This window comes from Plecotus auritus (assembly GCF_963455305.1).
Source record: "Plecotus auritus genome assembly, chromosome: 9".
NCBI lineage: Eukaryota > Metazoa > Chordata > Mammalia > Chiroptera > Vespertilionidae > Plecotus > Plecotus auritus.
Genome location: NC_137783.1, coordinates 24,399,396 through 24,423,018, shown reverse-complemented (window position 1 = coordinate 24,423,018; position 23,623 = coordinate 24,399,396). Strand labels below are relative to the sequence as shown.

General features: G+C 40.2%; 1 protein-coding gene across 2 annotated transcripts in view; it reads left to right on the top strand.

Annotated features, from left to right (window-relative positions):
- PLCE1 (phospholipase C epsilon 1) overlaps window positions 1-23,623 on the top strand; it is a 266,469-nt gene that overhangs the window by 125,094 nt on the left and 117,752 nt on the right. For both annotated transcript variants that reach the window (XM_080687601.1, XM_080687600.1), the window contains exon 3: window positions 11,475-11,791. In XM_080687601.1, coding sequence (XP_080543727.1) covers window positions 11,475-11,791 — 317 coding nt within the window. The remainder of the gene's footprint in view (window positions 1-11,474; window positions 11,792-23,623) is intronic.

The following is a 23,623-nucleotide window of genomic DNA, read 5'->3' as shown; positions in this document are numbered from 1 at the left end:
ACATGATCTCATATATAGAAAGTCCTCAGAACTACTGTTAGAATTGTAAAGTGAGTTCAACAATGTTGTAAAATACAAGGTTAGTTGTATTTCTGCCCACTAGCCATGAATAACCCAAAAGTGAAGTTAAGAAAACTATTCCATTAACTATAGCATCAAAAAGAATAAAATACTTAACAATAAATTTGCAAAAAACAGTGCAAGACTTGTATACTAAAAATTAAAAACATTGTTGAAAGAAATTTTAAAAGACTTTAAAAGACCTAAATAAATGGAAAGACAGTCTGTGTTTATGGGTTAAAAGACTTAATATTGTTAAGATGGCAGTGCTCCCCAAAGCAATCTACTGATTCAATAAAATCACTCTCAAAATTCCAGCAGCCTATTTTTTTTTTTTTTTGGCAGAAATTAACAAGCCTATTATAAAATTCCTATGGGCTGCCAAGGGACCTAGAACGGTCAAAATAACAATTTTTAAAAAAGAATTAAGTTGGAGGACTCACACTACCAGTTTCTAAATTTGCTATAAAGCTACAGTAATCAAAACAGTGTGGTACTGCCCAGCCGCTGTAGCTCAGTGGTTAAGCGTTGACCCATGAACCAGTAGGTCATGGTTCGATTCCTAGTTGGGGCACATGTCTGGGTTGCAGGCTCAATCCCCAGTGGCGAGGGGGAGGGAGTGTGTGCAGGAGGTAGCCAATCTATGATACTCTCTTATCATTGATGTTTCTATCTCTCTCTCCCTGAAATCAATAAAAACATTAAAAAACAAATGAACAGTGTGGTACTGGCATAAAGACAGACATATTGACCAATGGAATTGAATAGAGAGCCCAGAAATAGTCCCTCACATATATTTATAGTCAAATAATTTTTGACAAGGGTGCCAAGACCATTAAATGGGGAAAAGACAATCATTTAAACAAATACTGCTAGGAAAATTGGATATCCACATGCAAAAAATAAATTTGGACCTCTACCTTGCACCATATACAAAAACTAACACGAAATGGGTCAGACCTAAGTGTAAGACCTATAACTATGAAACGTGGTGAAAGTTTCATGGCATTGGATTTGGCAGTGATATTTTCGATATGAACAGCAAAGGCACAAGCAACAAGAGAAAAAATACACAAATTGGGCTTCATCAAAATTTAAAACTGTTGTGCATCAAAGAACACTATCAACAAAGTAAAAGGCAACCCATAGAAAGTAAAAAATATTTGAGATTAATATGTAGAATGTATATAAAACTTAACAAAAAACAAACAACCCAGTTCAAAAATGGACAAAGATCTTGAATATTTTTCAAGAGAGTATATACAAATGACCAATAAGAACATGAAAAGATGCTAATCGTCATTAGTCACTAGGGATATGCAAATAAAAACCATAAGATGTCACTTCATACCCACTAGAATGGCTATAATTATTTTTATTAATAAGGATTCTGTCATATTTTTTCTGCTCTGAGGCTAAGTTCAATAATTATTTTTATCTGAATATGGCTTAAGTCTCAGTCCAGTCATTTTTTATTTAAGGACTGACTTACAAATAATATGCTTCATTGATTTTGTGAACTCATCTTTTTCATGTAGTATTGAGACCAAGTCAGACACATTTTTGCAAGATTGATTTATTACTCTGAAAACCAAGAACAGATCATGAGAAAGAATCACCAATTAATTAACCTTTCTCTACACCCATTACTTCCCTGTTGGAAAGCAATTTTCAGCTCTACCTGAGATTTATTATCTTTAAGCCAACTTTGAAACCTTTATAAAATGAAATCTGCGTCTTTTCTCCCCTGTTTTAGTTTACTAGTATATAATTGGAATTGCGCCACTCAGACTATTAAATGTGCAGTTGATGAATCTAAAGCTTAACTTACCAAAATAAAGCGACTGTCTACAAAATTAAAGTTTTTCCTACTTTCTTCTCTAATTGTAATTTGAAGTAACTTTTCAAGAACAATATCACCATATTTATTGGAAAAAATCTGAACAGTTCCAAAGCTGAACTAGTTTGTGTCCATCAGAAGGTTGGGATTTTGTTCTCTGGATGAGTTTTTCAAATATCATTTTGATTTTTTTTTTAAATATTGTCACATGTACATTAAAAAATTAAACAAAACAGAATTGTGCAATATATAAACACTATTATTAGTTTGATGTATACTGGACAGATATATAAACATTACCTACATTTATAAAGTTCATTTTCTTCCAGTGAGATCATATTCCATTGTTTCCAACTTGCTTTTTTTCACCTGAATTTATCATGAAAATGTTTCAGTGTCAATACATATAAATTTTCCTCACTTGATCTATATTTTTGTGAGTATTTCTGTCTGATAAAATTCTAAAAGATGCATTGCTTGGACAAAGGGCATGCTGTGTAAATTTTTGTTTTGCTTTCCATGAAACCTGTGCTTATTTCACCACCACTCACAAAGAATGAGAAAGAAAGAGAATGTTTCAGATGCAAAACTACGTTTCAGGTTTTCCTTGTATAAATAAATAATAGATAGCTACATAGATTTTTTAAAAAACTAAGCTACCATTAAAATATCACAGAGTACTATGCTTTATTTTTCATTAAAGTCAGGTTCCAGTAAAGTATAATTCTCTCTTCCTACCCAGAGAGAGACAGACAGACTTGGTAGGAAATAGGGAGAATGTAGACGATCCCTCAGAACACTGAGGGCAATAGAGGGAGGACTACTGGAGTCAGAACTGAATTTCAGTTCCAGCCCCATCTCAGTAGTAGGGTGTCTTTAGGCAGATTGCTTAATATTTCTGACCTCTGTTTTGTGATCTGTAGAATGGGGATAATCACACTTGCTTTACAGGGTTCTTTGTAGAAATTAAATTAGTTACTTGATGCAAAGGGCTAACAAATGGCGAGGAACAATAGCTAGGTGAATAGCTATTGCTGAGATGCTAGAAAAGGATCAGGGTGACCAGACCAAGAACATCTTGGATAGATGGTAAAGTTTTGAACACTTTTGCAGAAGAAGTTGAGGAAATTGCTAACACTGTAGTTAATACATATGCTATGCAATACAGCACCTTCCCTACCCACATCCATCATCTCCCCTCCCCTGCCCTCACTCACATTATATTATTGTTTATCTGTCTTCTCTCCTAGAATGATCTATATGAACAAGGATCTTTTCTTGCTTGTAAAATTCCAACATCAGTGTAGCCTGAAATAAAACCTGGCACATAGTAGGCACTCAATAAAAGAATGAATGAATTTCTGCTTAGCCTTTCTTAAACCCATGCAGATATATTGGCCGCTAATAAGGGTGGCCCCTGGACACAAAGCACACCCAAGATAACTCAGACTGGGCTTGGGATAATGCACAGTATTGGCCAGGAGCCAGAATCTTCTGGTTCTCTCTCAACTTTTACCAGTGCCATGACTGACCACTCACAAGCTGGATTCTTGGGCAAGTCACATAGCTTTAACTTAAGCTTTGTAAAAATTAAGATTAGCAATGCCTATCTGTTATGATTCCCTAATATTATGTAAATTATGTGAGATTATTTTATAAACTCTAGCTTCTCATAGGAGGTACAGCAAGATAAACCAAATGCATTTAGTTATGATAAGGACCAAGACAGCAAAAAAAAGAAAGAAATGGGAAGTAGCAGGTTTTTAAGGCTCTATCTAGCCCAAGCATGCCAAACTCAAAGGTTAACACGGGCCAAATACACAACGTTTAAGTTTATGTGGGCCACAAAAAAACACAAGCTTCAATTTTCATAGAAATATAGGTTTCTTTTGAAAAGTATAGTATAGGAGAAACCAAGATGGCGACATAGGTAAACACCTAAACTGCTGCCTCACACAACAATTTCAAAACTACAACTAAAAGTCAAAACAGACACCATCCAGAACCACAGGAAGGCTGGCTAAGTGGAAATTCTACAACTAGAAGGAAAGAGAAAAGCACACTGAGACTCAGAGGAGCTGCAGGAGGCAGAGGTACTGAGGCGCGCGCGGAGGGGACTGGCAACTGAGTGCGCAGCTGGCTTTCTCAAGCAGGAGGGAGACAAAAGCTCCTGACTACACTGAACTCCAGTTCCAGGCGAGACTCTGGAGACCCAGACTTATTTGGGGAGAAACTGGACTGTGTGGCAGTAGGCGGAAATCAAGGGCGGCTTTCTCTCAGAGGTGCTTGCAGCGATTACCATGGGACACTGAGACACAGGGGCCTATTAGGGCAGGGCTGATGGGAAACCAATGCTCTCTGCTCCGCCCTAAGACTCCGCCCTATTCAAGCTGACCACAGAGGCTTTTGCAAGTCTTCTCTCATAAGGGTATCTCCAGCACAGAAGTTCTCCCAGCGTAGACACAGATGATCCTCACAGCCAGCTGGCCTGGAGGTCAATTCCTCCCAGTGATACCAACAACAATCAAGGCTTAACTACAACAAGACTGTGCACACAGCCCACAAAGGGGTGCACCAAGAGTGTCCACCTCAGGTAACTGGGGAGACTGAGCCACTGGGCCCTGTAGGACACCTAGCACACAAAGCCACTCTAGCAACTCAGGGAAGCAACCAAAATGCGGAGACAAAGAAACAGATCACAAATGAAAGAAATGGAGGAAAGCAAATGACTGGATATAGAGTTCAAAACCATAGGTTATAAGGTTTTTCAAGAATTTTCTAGAAAAGGCCAATAAATTTAGCAAGACCCTCAAGGATATGAAAAAGGACCAACTAGAAATTAAGCATACACTGACTGAAATAAAAAATATTATAGAGATCTAATAGCAGACTAGAGGATCGTAAGAATCAAGTCAAAGATTTGAAATACAAAGAAGCAAAAAACACTCAACTGGAAAAGCAAAAAGAAAAAAGAATCCAAAAATATGAAGATAGTGTAAGGAGCTTCTGAGACAATTTCAAGCGTACCAACATCAGAATGGGGGTGCCAGAAGAAGAGAGAGAGCAAGATACTGAAAACCTATTTGAAGAAATAATGACAGAAAACTTCCCCTACCTGGTGAAAGAAATAGACTTACAAGTCCAGGAAGTGCAGAGAACCCCAAACAAAAGGAATCCAAAGAGGACCACACCAAGACACATCATAATTAAAATGCCAAGAGCAAAACACAAAGAGAGAATATTAAAAGCAGCAAGAGAAAAACAGTTAATTACCTACAAGGGAGCACCCATACGACTGTCAGTTGATTTCTCAACAGAAACTATGCAGGCCAGATGGAGTGGCAAGAAATATTCAAAGTGGTGAATAGCAAGAACCTATACCCAAGTTTACTCTACCCAGCAAAGCTATCATTCAGAATTGAAGGTCAGATAAAGAGCTTCACAGATAAGAAAAAGCTAAAGGAGTTCATCACCACCAAACCAGTATTATATGAAATGCTGGAAGGTATCCTTTAAGAAGAGGAAGAAGAAGAAAAAGGTAAAGATAAAAATTATGAACAACAAATACATATCTATCAGCAAGTGAATCTAAAAATCAAGTGAATAAAAAAATCTGATGAACAGAATAAACTGGTGAATATAATAGGATCAGGGGCATAGAAAGGGTGTGGACTGAAAATTCCCGGGGGGAAAGGGGTGTGGGGGGTGCGGGAAGAGACTGGACAAAAATCGTACACCTATGGATGAGGACAGTGGGGGGGGGGCGGTAAGGGCAGAGGGGAGGTTGGGAACCGGGTGGAGGGGAGCTATGGGGGAAAAAAGAGGAACAATTGTAATAATCTGAACAATAAAGATTTATTAAAATTTTAAAAAAAGAAAAGTATAGTATAAAATAGAATAAGTGCAATGATAAAATTAACGTTTTCTTACATGCCGTTGTATTGGCTGAGCCACAAAAATATTCATTGTGGGCCGCATGCGGCCCAGGGGCCATGAGTTTGACATGCTTGTTCTAGCCCAAGCCAGAGCCTCTTCCGTGGGCTTTGACCTGCACCAGTATCTCTGAACAAGTGCTAACCACTACCCTCATCTGCCTTTGTTTCTTCATGAGCCACACCTACTCTATGCCTTCTGGAAAATAAAGCTTTCTTCCTTGCTTTCTACAGTGATGCTTCATCTCTCTAAAATATGCTTCAGCCATTGGGAAACTTGTAGTTTCCTAAATAAGCCTCTCTCACTCTTAGGCCTTTCCATAGGGTCCCAGTAACACTGCAGCCCTAAGCTTCCTTGGGAACCAACTAATCTCATGAACACTTTAGGCCTCATTCCCCCATTTGGAATCACTAAGTGTGATGAGCAAAGTTTTGAAGAGATTTTAATTCCCATGTGAATGATATGGAAACTGACAACAAGATTGTGGAGAACTATCATAGCATATTCCCCTTGTGGTAATTGTTAAAGGCTCTGAGAAGTCCTGCAGTTAAAATAGAAAAAGAGAGCTTGTTTAACTTTGTTTAGCTTGGTATGTCTCTAAATTATTAACCAAGGAACCATGTTTTGCATAAATTCAGTGTAACATCCTTTGGCAAATACTGGTTTAAGACATGGGAACTTTCTCAGGAACTTAAAAGAAGGAAAAGAGAGGGCACTTCTAAGTTCCTGTGTGCTCCACTCTAATATAATGTAGTGTTTGAATGGATGGCTGAGCAAGGAGGGAAACTGTCCACCCTCTAGGGTCAAATCCTTACCTTTGGAGTTTGAAGAATTCATTTTATCACATCACTTCACTTCAAATAAACAAGCACAAGAAGTTGATTTATACTCACTAAAACCACTTGAATTGCATCTAAAAACCAGAATGTCAGTGTGGCATTTTGTTGCTGCACAGGCGGTATGCTGAGTGACCAAGAACATGTGCTCCGGAGTCAAACAGATCCTGATTCAAACCCAGCTCCCTGGCTTACTACTTATGGGACCTTATGTGAGCCTCACATGAGTGATACTGCCTACCTCCTGAATTAGTCCATGTAAAGCACTAGGTTCAGGAAGCTATTATTTGAGCAGAGGATTAAAACTTGAAGATACTGTGTTTCATCATAGATGTTTCTAGGCTATGACAGTGTCTAGAGATATAGCCCTATTCTGCTGTAGAATAAGTATTAACTAAAGAGCATGGAGCTGAGAGCAAATATTGACTATAAATGAGGTGGATAATTTTATTCACCGGAAACTTTAAAAATTTTTTTACAGTAAAAGAACTAAAGTTTTCAGTGGGCTTTATGAACTTTGCTCCACAAATAAAGAGGAAGGATCCAGGTTCATAGAGTTACTGGGCCTTTAACCCATTGTAGAGTTGCCCATATTACAGAGAGGAAGGGTGATGTGACTTACAGCTGAGAACTGGGGTAACATGGCATGTGAAGGGGAAGAAGGAAATTATAAGAAGGGATCAGCAAGAAGGAGATAAGGTGGGAAATCTATTTTTCCAGTTTTATTGAGATATAGTTGACATATGTCACTGTAGAAGTTTAAGGTGCAGAGCATAATGATTTGACTTACATATATTATGAAATGATTATCACAATAAGTTTAGTTAGCATTCATCATCTTGTAGATACATACAAAGAAAAGAAAAAGAAAAAAGAGAAAAATTATTTTCCTTGTAATGAGAACTCTTAGGATTTACTCTGTTAACAACTTTAATATGTATCATACAACAGTGTTAACTATAGCCATTGTGTTGTACATTATATCCTTAGTACTTATTTATCTTAAAACTGGAAATTTATACTTTTCGACCACCTTCCTCCAATTCCTCCTCTCTTCACTCCCTGCCTGTCATAACCACAAATCTGATATCTTTTTTAGTTGGTTTTAACAGCTGCTAAAGTGTGGAACTTGGAGGGCAGAAAATTATGTCCCAAGAAGATTTCTGGGATATTCCTTTGTGGTTCATGATAAAAAAAAAAATTCCTGAGTAATCCTGCTTTAAGGAAACCTAAAGTTCTACATTATGTTTCAAGTCTTCAAACATCAGATTTGTGTTTCCTTTGAATGTGATGTCATGCTTATACTGAGACACATGGGGACACTACATTTGTTAGGGTCACACTGACCGGGCTTCTTTTCCTTCATTTATTTCATTTTTTAGGTCTCATTTATTGCTATTTCCCACCAGTTACTAGATTCTTTATTCATGGTAACAGCATGTGATTCATATCTCAAGATATAGTGCAGTTAATAATACATCATCTTATCTTACATACTTACATATTTCAATACATTAACCCTTCTCTTACATATTAAATAATTGGTTTCATAAGATTTGGGAGTTATTTTCCTTTCCTTCACAGAGTGCTATACATGTCTTCCAGTTGGTTACTTCTGGGAAGACTTCCTATATATGGCTAATTCCCTTGCACATAAATTATTTGTATCCAGAAAATGCCTCTGTCATCAGGCCACATTCTGACTCAATTTTCAGGAAATCCGGTCATTTTGTAAACTTTTCAGAAAGTTGAAGAATGAGGACATGTAAGCTATATAGATTTGAGTTCCTGCCTTATCTTTAATTATTTTCAAATATGACCTTACAGTGAACCAAATATAATTTGGTAGTGTTCGTTTTTTTGCTGCAGTCAATTTTTGGTAGCTCGTTCCAAAAGATGGATAAAAATTGTTAGACTAAGTCATTGTACTCCTTATTCACCTGTTAGAATCAAAGGGAAATGATACTTTGGATACTCTAGTTTTCATACAAAAGAGTAAACAGAAAGTTCTGATCAGAATTTACAGGGTAGGGCAAAAGTAGGTTTACAATTGTGAGTATACAAAACAGAGTTTATTCTTGTATCATTATTTACTAATTGTTGCATTATTTTCCATATGAACAACTGTAAGCCTACTTTTGCCTCACCCTGTATGTAAAACGAGTTTAGGCTTGCTTCAGAGGAGAGCACTGTAGCTCAGACTTTCTCCTCACAATTTGTTTAGGTCGCCGCTGAAAGCATTCCTCCAAAAGGGGAGCACTTCACTTAATTAAATAGCAAATACCACCAGGAACTTCTCCTGAGCTATGCTTCAAAAGAGGTAGACTGCTTAGGAGAGTTGAGGGGGGAACATCAGAGCCCAGACTATCAGCAGAAATGACCTGTAAACATGGTGATCTAAGACCTAGGAACTCCCAAGATGGACCTGGTGTCCATTTTTTCTCTCCCACATCCTCATTGGCTTGAACAGGCTGGCCTGAGTTTTGAATCGAAAGATGTGGTCACCATAATTACAGAGGAAGGACTCAGGAATGTAGATTACCCTTTAGAGAAGGTCCATAATAAAGAGGAGGCTAGAGGTGATTTGGAGCTTAAGGGACAAGGGAAGTTTATTGGTTTCTTTTTAAGGATAAGGGAAATTAAACGTTTGTGTGGGCAAATGAGAGTCAGTGAAAAGAAAGGGACTGGAGGTGGAGATAACCACTGAGGCAAGTTCAATAGACTTCATCACAAACCTAGGTGGGCCTTGCTGAGTTATTTAGGGAAAAATAAATAAATTTATGTCAAGTTCGAAGCTGCCTTAAGGGCCTGGCTACAGTACGGTAACACAGTTCAGCAAGGGTCCCATCCTAAGGGATTGTCATTATCATCATATAGCCTCCCAGAAGCCAAGTATAGTTGGCTGAGTTTGCCCAGGATTGAGGTTTGGGAAGTGCATTTGGTGGAGAGTCAAGGTGACTTGTGAGGGAATCCTGGGAGTTGGTGGGTGCCATGTTAAAATGCTGACCATGAACCGAGACCAAGGCCAAGCAGCTGGAAGTCAGCTGAGGCAGAGAAAGTTTAGTAGAAAAGGTGGAAGGGAAATGGAGGTCAGTTCAGGGGTGATGACTTCAGAATTCAGCAATATGGAGACGGAGCACTTTGGAATAATTATCCAAAGTTTTCTGCAATAGAGATAAAAGAGTCAAGGATATTGAAATCTGAATGTTGAAGTGTTTTTTAATTGAATTTATTGGGTTAACATTGGTTAATAAAACTATATAGGTTTCAGGTGTACAATTCTATAACAAATTATCTGTATATTGTATGTTCACCACCCCAGGTCAAGTCTTCTTCCATCACCATTTATCCCCCCTTTAACCTCATGTAACTCCCTTCACCCCCTTTCTCTCTGGTAATTACCATACTGTTGTCTTTGTCTACAAATTTATTTTTGCTTAATTCCTTCACCTTTACATGAGCTTTGCTGTTGTTTAGTGTCCAGGCCAGATGTCAGTCTGTGCCATCGAATACAGTGTCATCAGAAGACAGATGAGTTTTATTCTGTCAAAGGGTCAGTAGGAGTGTTTAAGAAATCAAGAATGTAAGAAAGTTCTGGGAAAATAGAACATGGTCCCCTCATGAAGCATCATGAGAAGCGTGAAGGAGGGCTGGACTGCCAGGAAGGAAAAGATGTGAACTGGCAGAGAGCAAGAACAGTTTGGCCCTCAGGGCAGCATTTCCTGAAGTGGTTCCAGCCAGAACTAGTCACACAGAATGGCACAGTAGGTATCATATAAAAATGGCTCTGGAGAAATACTCGGTTAAGCAATATAAATGGATTCCTTTACTGGCAGACCCCTTTGAAGCTTTAATGGTGTACCCATGTGCCCCATTTATTTCCAGGAATAGAATTTGTGACAAGAATATGTGACTTTTCCCCAACTTAGTGGCCACAAAACTGATCATACTTTGGGAAATTCTGTTCTAGGATTCAGATTTTCTGTTTTTTGAATGAATTGATGGATGACTGGTTAAGTAGATGAATAAATGAATGACATAGGTAGGAAGTTAAGAGACAGATTGGAGAGGGGGAGTGGTCAAAATAAAGTGAATTTGTACTAAGGGAATAATTTGAGTCTACAAATGCATTCAATACTTTGATATAATTCCCCCCCCCCACTTCCTCTCCCATGCCATCTTCTTACTACCAGTTGGGGGGCAGGGAAGAAGATTTATTTGTTTAGCTATGTGTCCTTTCTTCCTGTTCCTTTCTTACTTTGGCAGGTGGTCCATCCCCGCAAATCCCCAAATGGATTTCAGTGGAATCCGGGTTTTGAGGGTGAGATGTTCTCAGAGTAGACCATGAAGTTTTGAAACCTCGAGTGCAGAGTCCCTGGTTCTCCTGCATGTTTACACATATGTGCACATACATGTACATGTCTTCTCCCTTATAACCTTCTTTCCTCTTCCATTTCAGTTTCTGTGCCCACACCCACCCTTATTTCTTTTCACTTGATAGTTAGCACTGCAAGGATGAAGAATCAAATGCTACATTTTCCCTACTATTTGCAAGTGTCACAGTGAAGTGGTTAGGGAATGGTGTGCCAAATCAATTTTACTTCTGAAAATGGGAAACTACACCTGCCCCTGGCCCCAGGGAGGGCAGCAGGGCAGATATCAGGTCTCTATAACAAGAAAGATAGTACAGAACTGCAGAAACTTTGGTTACAAAACCTACATGATTGTGAATGGCCCTCAAGTAAATATCGGTTGTAAGGAAAACCAGCCTTAGTGTAACCATGATCTCTGTGGCTTTATTCCAGAACGCCAACCGGGCACCTCTATGGCCAATTCCAGTGCCCTCCCTTCAAGTTCAGCTGGGATCAGCAAGGAGCTGATTGACCTGCAGCCCCTCATCCAGTTCCCCGAGGAAGTCGCCAGCATCCTGATGGAACAGGAACAGAATATCTACCGAAGGGTCTTGCCGGTTGACTATCTTTGCTTCTTGACCCAGAACTTGGGCACTCCAGAATGTCAGAGGTCCCTGCCCTGCCTCAAAGCATCCATCTCAGCATCAGTTCTTAACTCCCAGAACAGAGAGCACAATGCCCTTGAAGATCTTGTGATGAGATTTAATGAGGTAAGGAGCCACTTTCAGACGTTTTTGTAAGAATTGCTAGTAAGTGGTTTTTAAGCATATTTCTCCTTCTCGGTTTGTCTGTTACTGACATCTCATCTACCTGTCTGTCTTGCCACTTCCACGGTGACTGCTTTCTTCCCAGGCACTGAAATAGACAACACATTGTCATCCTCCCTCTCACATCACTCTAACCGACTGAAGCCTAAGTAATGCTATCTACCTCATATCCTTACCAAGTCCACACGCCTTCTCCCTTTGGGCAACCAGTCCCCAACTTTTCGCCCCTCCCTTCCAAAATATTCTCTCTGTACCCATTTTCAAACATTCTGTCCCTGGTTTCTTCAGGTGCTTTCAATATTAGATGTCTCAATTTTGAGTTTGGTCAGCATGATCCCTGGTCACAGGATCCACTGTCAGGCCTCCTCAGCAGACACTAAACACCAACACCTGGGTCAGGAAAGTGGGGAAGAATGTGGGCTTGAAGGACAATGAGTCACCCCCCTCCTGTCCTCTGATCCCATCAACATCCCCAGCCCCCAGAATGTCCCTCCAAGGCCTCTGAGACCTTACCAACCAGTTCTGAGGAGGACAGCTGTGACCGGAGTCTGGGGACACTTGGGAGGGAGGCAGGTCTAGTGGCAACTAGGAGGAGCAGGGCCAAAGGCTGACATGCTATGGCCCTGGAACAAGAACAAGCGATAGGAAGGAGGAGAGGCAGGTCTCCATGCAGGGCAAGGGTCAGGGATGCTGTGCTGTTGGGCTTAAAGAACACTTTTCCTCCATAGTATAACCACGCACTCAAAGTTTTCTGTCCTACAGTTGCTGTCTTTTAGACTTTATTTCTTTTGCCTTGAAGATTAAAGCACAAATTTCAGTTTCTGTAGTTGGTGGTTGGTGGTTGGTTTAACTCCACAATTAGTCCTGTATAGCTCTGATTGACAGTGGATCAATCCGCCTTTGTTACTTAAACACTTTCTAATGATAGCACCTCTCCTCGAAGTCTCCATAGCCTGCCAATCATGACCCAGATGATGCATGTAAATGTCAGTGACCATGGGGAGGCAAGGTGGATGCAGACATGTTCCTCAAAGGGATATCCATGACCCTTGGGAATCGCTGATCTCCATCTAGTACTGCCCTGCTAGTCAGCTACATATACCATTGATCTGCTCCTCACAACAACCCTGGGAAACAGATACTGTCATTAGCCCTATACTACCAGTGGGGAAACTGAGGCACAATGAGATGAAATCATTTGCCCAAGGTTATATAGGTAGTAGGTGGCAATAGTGAGATTCAAACCCACGCTACCAGGTCCCCAGAGCCTGGGCTTTGAACCACCGTAGTATTCTGCCTCCCATCTGTCTCAAGACTCATATTGTGGGGTGGCGCCTGATAAAAATGCAGGTTCCTGGTTCCACCCCAGATTGAGTAAAACACTCTCTGGGTGTCCCCAGGAGAGCTTGTAAATCACACTGACCAATGTTGTTTTTTTTAAAATAAATCTCCTGATGATCTTGATTTTCCTTACCAATAAAGCTGGGTGGGAAATGAAAGTTCCAGTAAACTGTAATTTCATATGGGATTTTACTGTGTTTTGTGAATTATTTTAAACTTCCAGATATAGTCACTCTCACATAATGTGGGACCTTGTCCTTATCCTTTGTTGTTGTTATTGTTTTAAATCCCACCTGAACTTAAAAGTGATTTGCCCAGCCCTAACTGGTTTGGCTCAGTGGATAGAGCATTGGCCTGTGGACTCAAGGGTCCCAGGTTCGATTCCGGTCAAGGGCGTGTACCTTGGTTGCGGGCACATCCCCAGTGGGTGGGGGGGGGGGGGTGCAAGAGGCAGCTGATCAATGTTTCTCTCTCATTGATGTTTCTAACTCTCTGTCCCTCTCCCTTCCTCTCTGTAAAAAATTAATAAAATATATATATTTTTTAAAAAAGTGATTTGCCCAAACTTTTAAAATCTAATTTTAAATTAATTTTGGAGAAAGAAAACTTGAATTTCTTCTATTCACTGCTATAACCTTAGAAATCCAAGATGAATCAGTGATTTCATTAGTTCAGAGTTAGTGATCATCAGAACCACAGCTGGGTTGAGGCAGGCTTTGGACTATCTCTGAAAATAGTTTAGCTAAGCAACTTCAGAACGTAAACAAGATTTCTGGGAAAACACTTAATCTTCTTAAGAGAATAGTCTGTTTTCAAGTATTCTCAAGCATCTATTTCCATACAAATTATGGGCATGCAGATTAAAAATCAATCTTATATAGTCATTATAGGCAGATCCCAAATGGCCTCTGCTAGATAAACTGGGATAGCTAGATTATTGTTTATATACCTTAGGGTAGAAAAGCTGCATTACATTAAAGGGGAATTCTTAAGTTCAGATTTTCACCTATTTAGAATGGTTTTGCCTCCAAATTAGCATGGTTTTACTTTCTGTGAAGAAGAGGAAGGAAGGAGCTAGCATTTATTGACTAGGTGCTCGGGACTAGATATTTTCACATTTTTAAATCCCATTTAATCCTACGGAGAGTTTTGTAAGGTGGTTGTCATTGTCCCTAACTCACAGATAAAGAAAGTGAAGTTTTGTTTGAAGTTAAACAACAAAATAAATAATCATAGTATTGAATCATGATCTATAGAATAAAATAAATATTTATGAGTTCATACTGATATGAATAATTGAATAAATATATCAATGGGGGGTAAGGTACAGCTCTTATTTTTAAAAGAATTTCAGTTAATAAGTGTAAAAGGAATGAGGGAAATCAGAAATCACCATTAGGAAACCCCAGTAATAAATTATTACAGGCAAGAACCATTGATGAATTCTAAAATTTTGGTGCAAAACTGTGATGAGAAACAAGATATTTGCATAGTTTAAAAGTATTTCTCCACACGAAACTAGATACACAGAATAACTGTGCTTTCTTCAGGGAAGGAAGAGGTGTATTTCTTGGAACACTGGAGAATCTGAAAGACAAGAGAGAGAATATTAGCTCCATTGCAGGAGTGTCGGTCACTTAGGGGAGAGGCCAGTACACTCAGTTAACGTACTGTCTGCACTTCTCAGAAGCAGGGCACCATGGTGGGTAAGCACTAAGGAAAGTGAGTAACAGCCTGCAGCTGCCAGAAGCTACCAGTCTTAAATTGTAGTCAGGCACGGGCACAAATCACTACCAAAAAAGGCAGAAAGCACACGCAGTGTTAGTGGCACAGATGGTGGGAGCTGAAGTGTCTGGGTGGGAGATCAGAGCTCTTTCTGCTCAGCTCTGCAGTGTGGGGCTGGGCCGTAAGGGATAGCTAGGGCAGAGGGGGAACATTGGGGAAGGGAGGACATTCCGGACAAGAAGACGACCAGTTCTTGTCATGAGCAAGACTCATGGTCTAGGGAGTCAGCTTGCTCCAGATTATCAGTAGAACATGATCAAGAGCTACAAGTTTCCTGAATTTTAACAACTACTTACATGATGACTTAACTGTGGTGTGGGGAAAGGGAAGGAAATCCCTATGCCTTTTGGGCAATGTTGCATTAAGTTTATTCTTAGGAAAATCAGGTTAAAAGTACAATGCATTTGAAAGTACAGTCATGAAATAACTGAAAGGGTTTGGCTTACAGTAAGGAAGCCTAGGAGATAGGTCATTTAAAATCAGTTTAGATTGGGGCTTGGAAGCATTGTTTGCCCCCATGCGCCTTCTCCCACCTAGTGTTGACACTGCACACCAGAGTAACTTCTGAAAAGATCATCTTTTTATCCTTGCAAGTACACAGAAGCACATGCAAGGGGTTAGTTCTCAAGTGGTGGTAGTCAAGATCTGTGCTGGGGGTGGGCTCAGTTCTGCTTTGCTTGGTTGGGAGGCAGGTCTTCCTGAATCCTTTTGATCTGGACATCTCTCTGTAGTTATAGTCTTGATCTAAAACTCCAAAAAGCCAGAGTTCTCTTTCTCATTTCAGGTTGAGAAGCCTCCCTTCTCACGAAGACTCTTGCTTTGACACTCAAGTCATACTGTCCTTCTCCCCTCCTCCTTTTTCTTCCTCTCTCCAGCCTCTACTTCTAGCCCACATGCCTTTTGATCTTACTGGTTGTTTTTGTTGTTGTTGTTGTTGTTTTAAATATATCTTTATTGATCTCAGAGAGGAAGGGAGAGGAAGAGAGAGAAACATCCGTGATGAGAGGGAATCATGGATTGGCTGCCCCTGCACGCCCCACACTGGGGATGGAGACTGCAACCCGGGCATGTGCCCTTTGCTGGAGTCGAACCTGGGACCCTTCAGTCCATAGGCCGACACTATATCCACTGAGCCAAACCAGCTAGGGCTGATCTTACTGGTTTTTAACTCCTCTTATAATAAATTGAAGAGCCATTTCTCTTTCCTAAAGGAGACAAAGAGATTTTGTTGTTGTTATTGTAGATAATTTCACCAAAGAGATTGCATACTTTAGCACATGTGGTTGAGAAGAGATGAGAGGCAGATAGAGATTAAAGATCAACCTTATTCCATTTCCTTTCCCATATTTTTCTTGTGAAGCTCTGTGGTGGAACAAGGGGCAGAAGGATATGTTCTGGAATCACAATCCTGAGTCACTAGTTCTCAAACAGTATGTCTCCTCAGTATGGCCTCTGCTTCTGTCCTCTTATTCATCCATTGATGACCTTTGCGATTGGAACTCGTCATGGTCTGCATCTACAGCTGGTCAGTCAACAGAACAAATTTTTGGTTCCACTGCCCACACCACTGCCAGACACTCTTTTGTGTATCAGATCATTGATTTCTCTGGCTAAGGACTGGGTTTCTGGTTCAAGAGGCGATTAAAGGTCCCACTTTTTCCTTTGCCCTACAAGAGCAGTTTTTGCTTGCTGGGTAGTTCTTAGCAAGACCATTTGTCTGGGCCCCTCTTTCAGACTAGTTGGTCCAAGGGCAGGTCTTGAACCCAAGATGGAGCCAAATTATGAGAACCCAGAAGACTTAGAGGGATTCCATCTGGCTCGTTGACTCTCCCTCCCACCCCTCCACCCCATGACTTCTCAACCTCTTCCATTTGGTCAACCTAAGCAATCATCAACCTGCTTCTCTAGCCACACAAAGGTAGGCAGCCTAAAGTGACACTCAGTTGTTGCTTGTTCCTTCCATCTGCTAGCTTTCACCAGATGTCATTTCAACAGTTTAGAGGCCACTCCCTCTATAAAGAATGCCAAGGTGCATGCAGCTTAACTCTCCTGGGAAAGAATTGTATGAATAAATAAACCATCTGCCTGGAAGAGGGCTGGTTGAGTCTGGGTCCTCTTAGCCAGAATCATAAGTGATAGCCAAGGGAAGACCATTTCAGCACAATAAGGAAAAGTATGGCATATGATAATACGGGGAAGGGTTAGTGTCCTCACATCCAAACATGTTCCTTCCCTTGAAATATTTTAGAAAAAAAATCTTGTTTTAAATTTTTACATTCAACCATGTTAGAAAAGTTTTCTTTCAAGGCTTTTCTCCCCCTTTTATGCAGATAGCCAAGAAAATGATCTCTTCAGGGCTGCTATACAAACTTTCTTCCTCATACTGAACGCTCATGGGACAAATGGTTAATAAAGCTCCCTCCCGGCAAGGGAACTTTCAGCTCACTTTGGAAAACCAGATTTCTTCTTGGGAAAGAACATCTCCCCAGAGGCACACCTCTGAGAGCAGACAGTGTATTCATTCCCCAGAGCATTTCACTGCACATTCCCAGCTTAACAGAGATCTTAGTCCAGGAATTTCTGGGCTAAAAAACATAGTAGGCAGTTAAACCACAGAGACTGAGTTGTGCAGGGCAGTGCTCTAAGAGCAAGATTATTCGTGGGGGCTCATGTGTCCTGGAGCCAGTTGACAACACATCATGTTCAGAGAAAAAGGAAGGAAGTAAAGAAAGGGAAAGAGAGCCCTAACTGGTTTGGCTCAGTGGATAGAGCGTCGGCCTGCGGACTGAAAGATCCCAGGTTCGATTCCGGTCAAGGGCATATACCTTGGTTGCGAGCACATCCCCAGTAGCAGGTGTGCAGAAGGCAGCTGATCGATGTTTCTCTCTCATCGATGTTTCTAACTCTCTATCCCTCTCCCTTCCTCTCTGTAAAAAATCAATAAAATATATTTAAAAAAAAAAAAAAAGGAAGAAAGGGAAAGAGAAAGCAAGCAAGGCACCGCATTTATTTAAATTTATCTTGGACAGTTCTCAGTTATCTACAGATAATTCTGTATTTTTAAAAAATAATTTGGGCCCTAACCGGTTTGGTTCAGTGGATAAAGCATTAGCTTGCAGACTGAGAGGTCCCAGGTTCGATTCCGGTCAAGGTCACGTGCTAGGCACATGGGGGAGATCGCCAATCGATGTATTTTTCTCACATTGATGTTTCTCTCTGTGTCTCTCCCCCTCCTTCCCACTCTCTCTAAAAATCAATGGAAAAATATCCTTGGGTGAGGATTAACAAAAAATTAATAAAAATAAAAATAATTTGATCCTTGTGCTGCAATAGAAGACTTGGTTTTGAAACCTTAAATATTCTAACTATTTTGTTACTATGACAGGATATTTTTATTCTCTTGGCCTTCTTGAAGCTCACATCATGTGTCTAGGATTTAACCAACCCAGAAAAATAACTGCCAAAGCCATTGACCTATTGGAGGCCTGTTTGATTTTGTTTAAAGCAGGAATCAAGTTAGTACTTCAATCTTGGGACTGATAGAAATAAGAATAAATCCAATGGAAATCGGGAAATACACAAATAAGAATTTTGACAGAGGCGAGAAGTATTATTATTATTAATAGTAAACATGACCCCGAGAAGCAGTCCAGCAGCTCCTCAAGGTCATTCTTTGCCATCAGACATGTTGTAAATGACACTGAACACTGTGGGAAAGACCAGGTAGGCCTTAGTCAGAGACTGGGATTTTGAGCCTCTCTCCAGGAGTACAATAACTGACCCTATTAGGATGTTTAATTCTGCTCTTTGAAAAACCACTCTTAGAGATCTTTATGTACATGTAGGAGCCAAGCAGGAAAGTATTTATGCTTTGCCAAGAATTTACATTCACTGGAGAGATTTAAACATGCATAAATCCAGTTGCCTTCTCAATACCTCTCCTTGGCTTTTTTCATTCAACAATATTTTATTGAGTACCATCTTATAAAGTAGATATTATTTTGTGCACTGGGGCTACAGCACCCAGCCCCTGCCCTTATTCTAACAATGAGGCTTACATTCTGATATCTAAAAGGCATCTTAAATATGGCCCAAATAGAAGAATTAACTTTTCCCTCTCCCACTCATATACTACCCAGTGTCTTCTCCACTTACCCCACACCATCTTCCCCATCTCAGCATCTACCCACGTGCTCAGGCTAACTAACAACCTAGGAGTCATCCTTGAGGTATTCTCTTTGCCTAACCCTCAACATCCAAACCATCAGCAAGTCTCAGTTGCTTTACTGACTGAATACATTCTTAATGAGACCACTCCTTAGCACTTCACCTGCCACCGCCTTGGAGGCAGCCACCGTTGCACTCATCTCCAGTACGGCTTTCATGCTTGTACGCCTTATAATCCATTCTCCACCCAGCAGCCAGAGTGATCTTTTACAACGGAAAGCATGTCAGGTTACTTCCCCTGCTAAAAATCCCCCAGTGGCCTCTCTTTGCATTTAGAATAAAATCTAAAATGCCATGATCGTGCAGGATTTGGCCCCTGTCCACTTCTCCAACCTAACTTTATACCACCCATGCCTCTCTTGCTCCTTGCTAGCCACAGGGACCTATATTCTGTTCCTGAAAATGCAGAGCTAGCTTTCCCCATTTGGCCTTTGTACTTGCTGTTCCCTTTGCCTAAGACCTTCTTCCCCTGCTCATACCACAGCTGCTGTCTTCTCTTGGTCATATCTCAGGTCAAAAGTCAGGAAAGCCATTGACTTGTTCACTTTTTTTAAAAATATATTTTTATTGATTTCAGAGAGGAAAGAAGACGGAGAGAGAGATAGAAACATCAATGATGAGAGAGAATCATTGATCGGCTGCCTCCTGTATGCCCCCCACCGGAGGTCAAGCCCGCAACGGGGCACGTGCCCCTGACAGGAATTGAACCTGAAACCCTTCAGTCCACAGGTCAATGCTCTATCCACTGAGCCAAACCAGCCAGGGCGACTTGTTCACTTTTTACATTTACCTGTGTCTGTGTACTTGTTTGCTTTTTCCTTAGAAACAGGTTTCACTTGTTCATTGCTCTATGTCTAGTTCTTTGCAAAGTGCCAGCTATATATAGTAGATGCTCAATAAATAAGTACTTAATGAGTGGATAATGCTAGTTGGTGTTAACAATGTTTACTGAAATAGACTCTGTTAGAAATACAAAGAAAAGCAAGACATGGCCCTTTGTTCTAGGAATTTATCATCTAGTTCAAGTCATATGAGACATAAAATATTGTATAAATACACACACACAGAAAAGGCAATGCAGAACACTAATTGTCAGGTGAGAGATCATTGTTAGAGAAGTTCCCTGAGTTAGTGGAGAGAGTATGATTCTGTGGCTAAGTCTGGATTTGAGTCCAGTTTTTGCCACCTACTCAAGATAGGACTCTGGGCAAGTAAGTGATATAAACTGATTTCAGCTTCATATATCTCACCTTAAAGTTGGATAATTTTATCAATTTCACATGGTTATTGGGACATTTAACCAAGATAATATAAAATAGCCTAGCACAGGATAGGTAGTCAATAAATGGTAACTAGTGTGATCCATGCCAAATGAGAAACAAGGGCTGCACGTGCCCTGAGAGGAGAGAGAGAGACCACAGAGGCACATTGCCCTGGAGGATGACGAAAGGCTTCGGAGCCTTGGAGGTTGCAAAAGGTTTTGCCAGACACCTGGCACTGAGATAGACAACACATTGTCATCAACTTTGTCAGTCCTGCTCAGCTCCTGTAGACAAATGCCTCTGGCTTCTTTTATGGAGGCAATCCATCTCATATTTGGTCTTCCTTTTTCCTGCTGCCTTCTATTTTTCCCAGCACTATTATCTTTTCCAAAGAACCCTGCCTTCTCACGATGTGCCCGACATAGGCAGCCCAGCGTATTTGTAGAGCTTGAACTCTTATCATCCACCAAATGAAGGGATCTCTCCCTTGTACATTCTTACCCAGCTTTTCATAAAGACTTTCAAAGACAACGTTCACTCCACTGCAATGAGCCTATTATGTTGATGGAGTGCCCAAGAAATAACAGAAATTGTGTTTGGTTCTCTTAAGGCTAGATATTCCCCATCACAACAAAACTTGTCTCATTTTTCAATCCTTCTTAAAAATGAGGCTGCCTAATCTGTTTGGATATACTTCCTTCTTACAATTGGGTAATTCTCCTGCTCTTAATGCCTCATTTTATTGTGTGTTTTTTTTTCTATTAACAGTGTCTAATTATCAGCCCAGTTAAAGGTCAACTAAATCCCCTAAACAAAAGGCTGTTGGGCTCATCTTTTCTCTGCATGGTTTACTTTGTTTTCTCGCATGAATGTAATATTTTATATGTGAATGTACTAAATGTTATCTTTTTGGACATTCAAGACTGTCAAAATAATTTTGAATCTTAATTCAGTTATGAGTTGAATTAGCTACCACTTCTGATTTTTTTATATTCAGGTTTGGTAAGTGTGCCTCATATATATTTATTCAAATTGTTGGGAAAAAATATCAAGCCAAATAGGAACTAATGGAACGCCTTATGCCACATCACCAGCAATTGCTCCTTGTGTTGATCTTGAACCATCAATCCCCTTCTTTGTTAAGTGTTTTTAAGCTATATATAATTTTCCTTAACTCCACAATCATCTAACATATCTTTCTCATATGACTCTAGATATACTTTTTCATACTCTGAAATAACTTCCTAAAAACAAGATACATTTTTGATATGCAAGTCAAATTATCCACTCAAAAGAAAAAAATTTGGTTAATTTGACAATTAGTTACTTGAGGATGTCTAATTTTTCTTCCATTTATTTAGATGTTGAACATGATGGAGAAATTAATAATGTAGACACTGTTAATTCTGTGCCTTGTGCTGGGGACTATGCCAAACACTTTATATGCCTAATCACATTTAACTTGTACAAAACCCTGAGAGATGGGAATCGTTGCTTTATCTTACAAATAAGAAAATTGAGATTCAGAAAGGCTACATAATTTTCCCAATATCACAGCTAAAAAGTGGCCAAACCAAGATGAAACTCCAAACCCCAAACTCATTGTTATATTGCTGTACATATAGTATTATGCATCTATTTGCACAATAAACAGTTATACCATGGGAGGAAGTATCATGAATAAAGAAATGGATATAAAATGCATTATTTGAGGGATTTAGGAGGTAACCAAGTAAGACCAGAGCAGTATCTTCCACAGTGAGTTCAGTGGGAGTTCAGTGTGCATTCTGTCGCAAAATAGTGCCCCGTGGTCTAACACACATGCAGTATGCTGGGTAAGCAATGATAGCTAAGGTTTGTTTTCATTACAGGACTTCTCAGGTCATTTATTATGCTAATATACATTGGGACACTCTCAGAATGCAGCATTTCACAAATATACTTGAGTACTAAGTACCTGTAGGGGAAGTAGGTGGGTTTGTCATAATAGGGGAGAAGATGGGGGGGGGGGAGGGGCGGTCTTTAATGCCTCAGGCTCCTGAAGTAGTGTAGCCGCAAATGCTCAAGAGTCAGAGAAGGAGCAGGGAAGGAAGGAAGGATTCAGCTCTAGGTCAAAGCAGGGCAGAGTCTGAAGAAGATGAAGTCTAGGTCCCCCCAGTCCTGGCATGTGGGTCTGAGCCATATGGATTTACAAGGTGAGACCTTAATCTCACACTTCGGATTTCATAAGCCTCACACAAACATAAGTTTCATTCCTTTATCATGACACCTCACACTTTAAAAATTATACAGACTCTAAAATTGTGAATAAGTCATTAGGGCAGAAAATATACAGGACTGGCCCTAGACAGAAAACAGCCAAGGAGCGTCTTGGCATTTTCAGCCAGCACGCCACGTCTTCCAGCCTCTTCCCCTCCCCCTTCCCTGGGAACCCACAGCCACCTGATGCCCTCAGTACCCCCCCCAACTAGCCCAAATCATGTTCAAGTTGTCATCTTATTGTTATGAGTCACTTTTGTAATTTGTAAAATACTCTCTTCAATGAGAAATAATAGCATCATGTATTTGTGGCAGTTCTTTTATTTTATTTTATTGATTTTTTAGAGAGGAAGGGAGAGGGAAAGAGAGTTAGAAACATTAATGAGAGAGAAACATCGATCAGCTGCTTCCTGCACACCCCCTACTGGGGATGTGCCTGCAACCAAGGTACATGCCCTTGACCGGAATCGAACCTGGGACCCTTCAGTCTGCAGGCTGACGCTCTATCCACTGAGCCAAACCGGTTAGGGCTGTGGCAGTTCTTTATCTGGGTCAATCAAATATGTAAGTGCAACAAAGACTTCCTAGAAGTAGAGAAAATAAAAATCTGTGTATTTATAATCCTTCATACTTTGTAAGAAGCTCTCTATTTATATATAAAATATGATATCTTAATCCTTAGGTGAAGAAACCAACAGTCAATCTTGGGGAAATTTTTAAGACACATTTAAATTAAAACGTTTAATCAAATGGCGTGCACATTGATACCGTGATTTACATTTATGCAGAGCTCTTCACATGCATTATCTCATTTAATCCTTATAAGGCCACTCTGACTTGGGATCTGGGCTTCAGTCTGTCCTCCTGACTCCAAGTTAGGGCTCCTCTCCCTTGACCACCT